This window comes from Sorex araneus, chromosome X, assembly GCF_027595985.1.
Source record: "Sorex araneus isolate mSorAra2 chromosome X, mSorAra2.pri, whole genome shotgun sequence".
Classification (NCBI taxonomy): Eukaryota; Metazoa; Chordata; class Mammalia; order Eulipotyphla; family Soricidae; genus Sorex; species Sorex araneus.
In genome coordinates, this window is record NC_073313.1 from 256,988,807 (window position 1) to 256,996,017 (window position 7,211).

General features: G+C 38.1%; 1 protein-coding gene across 1 annotated transcript; it reads right to left on the reverse strand.

Annotated features, from left to right (window-relative positions):
* Positions 1-1,457: 1,457 nt before the first annotated feature.
* On the reverse strand, positions 1,458-6,857 carry SCG2 (secretogranin II). The gene is made up of 2 exons (XM_004617118.2): positions 6,702-6,857; positions 1,458-3,808 (listed from the first exon to the last, which is right to left on the reverse strand). Exon 2 carries the CDS (start codon positions 3,792-3,794, stop codon positions 1,935-1,937), a length of 1,860 nt encoding a protein of 619 aa, XP_004617175.2. The 5' UTR covers positions 3,795-3,808; positions 6,702-6,857; the 3' UTR covers positions 1,458-1,934.
* Positions 6,858-7,211: the final 354 nt, after the last annotated feature.

The window sequence follows — 7,211 nt, forward strand, 5'->3', positions numbered from 1 at the left end:
AACATCACCGTGAGAGCAAATTTCTCATTCCTGCTTAGGGCTAGTATGGAAACAGTCACAGGAAACAGCGTTAGGAGCCTGTGTTTTCACTACACACAAGAGAAAATTGAAGAGATTACTGAGCAGGCAAGAGGCATACGTGGACATCTACAAATCATAGTGTGTAATTTTAAGCCACACTCATGTCCTGTATCTCTCCATAATCTTCAATTCATCATACTGTCTTTAGGGTAGTAACTCTCTCTCTTGAGAATATTTGACTGCTCATTCATTCGAAACACTGGAAAGATAATTTGCCCCTAGGGTTGATTTCACTTACAGTTTCTAGAATTCCATGAAACTGCATGACAATTAGGAAAGAGTCTGGGAAAAAATTATAAAGTAAAGGAATTTATATTCAGTACTTTTCTCTCAGTATTCAATCTTTTTATTGACATTTGGCCATGCAACAGTTTCTACTTCTCCCCTGAACACACAAATACACACATGTGTCCTGCCTTGAAAGTGACCCACACTGAGACCTCATGATCCCTTCCCCCCCACCCCCACCCCGGGTCCAGGGTCCCTCTCCTTAACTGGAAGGACATGTCCTTAGCAGGCAGTGGAGAGGAGCAGTGATTATCATAGGTGAACAACACTCATTGCTGGGCAACTTTGAGAGCGCTGCTTGACCTTTCTCATTTTCACTTTTCCAGATGTAAAGGGAAGATAGAGAACTCCTCAACCAAGTGATAACACAAACTCAACCAGGTACAGTGTGTGTGTGTGTGTGTGTGTGTGTGTGAAAACTGTTTAGTTCAGTGCCTGGTGTGCAATAAGACTTGGTTAAAAACTTAATTGGGCCCTTGCTTTCTTATAATCATAGTTACATTGCTGCTTTTGTATGGGAGATAGGTTAGGAAGTTGGTATCATTCACCCCTGATGGAAGATACATTATAACTATTACTGAACATGGTTCAGCCTGTGTGCCTGTGTCTTTCTCTAGCCTTAAATCAGTGCCCTTTCTTTTACTTGAAGGTTTGGGGTGGTCCTTGGTATATGTCATGTGATTCAGCAAAGAAACTTTCTCTAATAGAGACCAAGATGAGCTGAAAATAAGTAGATGGCTTGCTTCCCTGTCTGTAATCATTTCTAACTGCACTGTATAAAGTTCCTTCCATTTTCCATGTGGAGATTTAAATGGTCTTATTTGTATGAATCCAGAGTAAATGTAAAAATATGGTACCAAAATGTTTATCCCTTAAATAATTTAGATGAGCATGATTAGGATAGTATTACTTGGTCTGCTGTCAGAGGACATTGCACTCTACAAGTATACAATACTTGTATGCAAATGAATCCTGCAAACTCATTCTTACCTGGACTGGCTGACGAAGGTAATGGTTTGCTCCTTTGGCTCCATAGTGCTTGCTCCATAGTTATTGCCTTTCATTTCCCAGAATGATGAGTCCATTAGTTGTCCAGAAATAACATTTATTAATCAACCATAAAACACACAATGGAAAAGGCCTTATAAATAAAACTATATATTTATAATGCTTTATTATTTTGCTCCAGAACTCCACAAAACACTACAGACAGTAACAAAATAATTCAATAAATATTAAAAACTTTCAAGAGAATTATAGAACACTTTATCATTTGTTAGCATCCACAATGCCACAACCATGAGATGCACGATCATAGATATCTTTCTTGAGTAGAGGGTATGATTAAATTTTTTTTTATCCAGTAGTCATAACATTTACACATATCCATACACAAGAGAACAGCTCAGAGGAAGTGGAGCAGACACCCCAGTGAAGTGGAAGTGCTCGCCTGCACGTCACTTAAAGATATTACAGTGCTAACAGGATAGAAGTCAACACACTAAGGAGAAATAGTGGGGTTTGCTGGGGGAGGAAGAGTGAAGGAGGCAATGAATGAAGGCTGCTTACATGTTTTCCATTGCTCTCTTTGCAACATGCTCCCTTCCCTTTTCTGCCTTTTCTTGATTGAGGTATTCCAGCACTTTCATCAACAGGTCTTCATCCAAGTACTGCTTGTTTGTGGTATCGTCACTCTTCAGGCCCTCCGCGGGGAGCCTCTTGCTTACCGAGGCCAGTTTGTCCGGCTCCTGGGAACTGCCTTGATTCATGTGCTCTTTGGTGGCCTGATCAATTTGCTCTTCTTCCTGGAGGTCATCTTCCGCGGAGCCCAAGTTAGGAACTCGCTTCATCTGGTTCGAGTTCAGGATCTCCGGGTATTTAACGAGCATCCTGGCCAGGTACTCACCCAGATCTTGATCCTTGTCACTCAGCTTTTCATAGGCCATTTGGCTGCTTTCCACATCTGGCATCCAGGCGGCTTTGGAAAGCTGGTTGGCTCTGGATCTTCCAGGAACATAGGGGAGTCTTGGCAGAGATTTCTCTCGGTTGTACTGGCTGGGGAAATATGGAGGCTTTGGATCTCCTGCACCCTCCATCCCTAAAAGGTTTAAAATGTCCTCGACACTGAGTCCATCTGGTAGGGCCTCTGCCACCACACGACCAGGTGTCTGGGGGGAGCCATTTCTGGAAAGCATCTTATTTTGGAATAGGTCAGGGCGGTCCAGGTCAAGCTCAGACATGTCATCCAGGTCTGCAGGAAGTTCAAACTCCTGCTCTGGTTCCACTGACCCGCCCGGCTTCTCCCCGTTTTTGAGCATGTCAATTAAATCTTCAGGAGGGATCTGCAAATTCCTTGAAATTTCAATCAGCTGATAAATGGACTGAGAATCAAGTGGTTTCTCTAAAAACCTGGTGGCCCTTTCCCCATTCTGCCCATTTTGTGATTTCCCAGTCCCAGCAGCATTCACTAACCTTTTCAGGTAGGTGATTACTTTGGAGACATCTTCTGAGAGTTGGTCTGGATTCTCTTTCTGGAAGTCTTCATCCTGCAGACTCAGTTGCCCTGAGCGCTTCATTTCATCATTGATTGGCTCACTTTTCCCCTTGTTCTCTTTGCTGTCTCTCACCTCTTCTTGAGTTTGACTCTCTGTTTTCTCTTCTACTGGGTTCCAATCTTCTCCCCCCACCACATCTTCATAGGCAATGTTATTAGCCTTGTACATATCATCTTCATCATCAGCGTAAAGTTTCTGATCCTCATCGACCCGCTCACGCTTCCGGTTGTTTGGACTGGTCATTTTCCCCAGCTCTTGGAAGACAGACTCCAGTGTAGCAAGACTTTGAGGAGTGTACTGTTCCTCCACGATTTCATTTGTGCGCTTAAAGGGGTTGTCTCTGGAATCCTCTTCGTACATCGGAAGGAGACTGGCGTACTTGAGCTTTCTCTCTGGCCACTGTTGAGTGTCATAGTCATCAGTCACGTCCACTGGAAAATTCTTCTCTGAATTCAAGGCATAGAGCTTGTTTTCTTTGGGTGCAGACAGAGGGTCATTTTCAGCCTGTCTCAAAGCTTCAAGTATTATCCTCATCCACTCATCTTCAGTTAGGGAATCTCTTGGACTTTCTGCCACGTGACTCTCATCACCATTTTCTTTGCGCAGGAGGGATGCTAAGACACCTTGGTAAGGATTGTAGTCTGGGCTGCTCTCTTCTTTGTGAGCTTGTTGCCGGAGCTTTTCTATGTACTCCAAAGCCCTGATCATCTCAGGATTGGGAGACCGTGGGACATTTTCCAATTTCAGGTCTGGTTCCTTCTGAAGCAGCTGGTTTCTCTGAAATGAAGCTGCTTCCGCTCCAAAGATGAGGATAATTAAAGAGACGAGAGACACAGTTGCTCCAAGCTGGTGAATCTTGGCTTCTGCCATGTTTGAAAGATTTCCTAAAAGCGTTAAAAAAAAGTAAGTTAAGAAAAATGAAACAGGCTAAAGGACACTATAGCAAATTAAGGAACTGTCCATTGCAAGAGAAAGAGAGCAAACTATTTCACAATAACATTAGAATAATTTTTAAAAATCCATAAGCATGCTTTATATACAGTCCTCACAAGCTAACCACAGGAATCTTCAGCAAAATCATTGTTCATTTGCATCACATTTGCATAGAATTCTCTTGATTAAAACAGTAACAAAAACAAAATACTGCTATGAGGTTTTTCTAATTTTGTTTTTCAATTTACAAAGCATGAGGGCTTTTTTGCATATGTGTGTTTTTCCTGCTTAAAAAGACTTTCCAGGATGAATTTCAATGTCATTCAAAGCATTCCTATGATTTTCACACACACACACAATACGTCCATATACATACACCCATGATTGCCAAATTATTTCCTTAAGTCTGTCAAAATATATATGGTCTATTTCCTGAACTGTCCATCAATTTTGTTGCAGAAACAATGACAGTTACATTGATATATATAATTGATACAGCATATTAATATCAATCAAACTGAATTTCTTGTGAATGAACCCTGCTCACATGTATTTTCCAGAAATAGTTTATTCTCATGAAAACACCAAGTCTTTCCATTTTAGCAGGTCTAGATATTTAATAACCTTCAAAACGTTGATATTCTCAACTCCCACTTAGTGGGATAAGCCAATAAAGTTACTATCTGTGTAAATATACTAATATACTGATTTTAAAAACTATGCCCCATATTTCTTCAAATGATTTTATTGTAATTGCCTTAAAAACTGCAGTCACGGTTATATTTTTTTATCAGCCTCCAAGGGTGTATAGTAAATAATAACAGATGCTAGAGAGAGAACATAAGTTTTCTTAACCAGTCTATTTCTGAATTTGTGAGTGTTCAAATTCAGCTTGACTTATGCCTGTATCTATTTTGGTATGGACCTGTGAAATCTTAAATGACTCATACTGTTAGAAAATCTTAAAAATAACCACTATGTAATTCCCAATTTAGTGAAACAGACGATGTGTTGAGTTCTTCCTACTTAAAAATCTTCATTCATTTTTTTCTCCAATGCCTTTTAATCTCAAATATAAAATTACCAAGAGTATATATTTTAATATGCTTTACATTTGACATTGCTACTACTAAAAACTATGTCAATTATTACAGTTTGCATTGCAAATAAAACAAATGTAAAAGAAGTTTCTACATTCATTCATAATATCTTCTCTGAATTATGCTTTGGTTAGTTATGTGAATAAAATTTTCTTTAATTTATTATATTAATTGTTAGACTGTAATTGCTAATTAGATCATGCTTATAACTATTTTTCAATTTTGGAGCCTAAAATTGGCAGAAACTTCTTTAACAGAGATGAGTATATTATTCTAAATTATTCTGATCAACCAAACTGCTTGATTTACTAAAAGTAAAACCTCTAAGTGACATCATAGTATACTCCTAAAATATTTATTATGAGATAATATTTGCATTAAGAAATTTCATTCATGAATTTTAGATCTAAAAATAGTACATTATAAATTCTTTATAGTACTTTAAGATTATTAATAAATTTTCAACATTAGCATTGTAAATGGCAATTAAAAAAACCCTAGTAAACTTATTTTCTTTGAAACCATTTACTTGAAGTAGTCTTAACATATGGATGCTATTCATATTTAAAATAATTATTTTGTAGGTGGGTGATCTTACATGAAGTAAAACAGAAGACTCATTGCAATTGTTCAAATCACAGCCTAATAAGTGCTATATTTTTGTCATTTACTTGGGATCAGTTTGAATGATATAGTCTTTGCCTCTGGTAAAATTCGAAGGACTCCGGTCCCAGGAAGCAAGCTCTGTAAGTAGTAAAGATGATTTCAATAGCTCTTATTGACTCTCTGGGCTTAAATAAAAGTCCCCTGAGTTAAAATACCCTTTCTAATGAAATTAAATTGATCATTGAGAATATCCTTTCTAATCAATTTAGATTTGCACATTGAAAATACAGACAGATATATTAATATGAGCAGTACAACTAATTTGGATGTATGAAAAAGAGAAATATGGTCTTAATCAAAAGCTTCAACAAAACATTGTACAAATCTCTCCATCAAAACCTTACAGTAACAATAAAATACCTCGCATGATTTTGCATGTATACAACATTATCATCTCTCTATAATCACAATCATATCGAACCTACAACACAGATAATATTTCATCTTGAATAAAGGAAGAAGCTCGGGCTTTACATCCTTCTAATATTACTTTTGTGGCACTAAAATTAGAAAATCATAACACAAGACCTTTCATAGGATACAAATTAAGAAAATCAAATTTTATATAATTACTTAATGTTGAGCTCTTGCAAGGTAGATGTCAAAGGAAAAAAATAGTTCCAAAATTGGTTGCCTCAATGACTAATGGAGTTTAATAACCCTTGAATCATTGGAAACCTGCTATTAAGAATATTAAGCAAATAAATTACAGCCTGACTTTGAATTCTGTTCTCAAGGGAAGAAACAATAAATTAAGGAGAGGAACAAAATATCAGGCGTGGTTAACTTTACATTAATGTGTGTAAAATCTTTAACTTTTTCATGCTTCTTGCATATTATTACCAAAGTGGCATTATGGTGAATAGATAGTTAACAGCAAGTAATATCAAATCATAGACTCAATCGTATATGTCTATCTATATGTCTAGAGCTATATGTAGGTTGATGAGCATCAGGTTGTTATTTAGTTATAATAAATGCAAGATCCCCAAACGGTCTTTTTCTTCTCAGCTAGGAACTAAGAGAAGGGCATAGCATTGCAAACTTTTCTTTAAATCGCGAGGAAAAGCAGCCTTACCTCTTTTCCTATATGGCAGAGAAGATGCACAGCATGCTCCCAGTGTGGCGGTCGAGCTGTCGGGGCCGGCCGTTCAGCACTCGGACAGCGCCGGGCTTATAGGGAGCCGCCGCGCCTGACTCCGCACTGCCACACTGACGTCACCCAGCTCCACCACAAACCCCAGCACAAGAGAGCTTTTTCAAAGAACCGAAGAGAAAATAATCACTTTATGTGGTTCCTTCTTTTTTTTTTTTTAACGTTGCATGCTGACGCCACCTGTCTTTTTGTGGCAAAAACTGCAGTTTTCTTTTTTCGATGATCCAAATCACCGAGGCTTAAAATAAAACGCTCTGCACGATTTCCCTTAGAAAGAAAGAAATCTGTCAGACTAGTCAAGGCTAATTACAACAGACTCTCATCTGGGTTCTACTATCTTGTGATAAGGTTCCTTGTTGCTGCTGCTCTTGTTGTTATCATTAAAATAAAGTTTTATAGAAGGCTTAAAATGTTTTTTCCTTCATTGTCCAC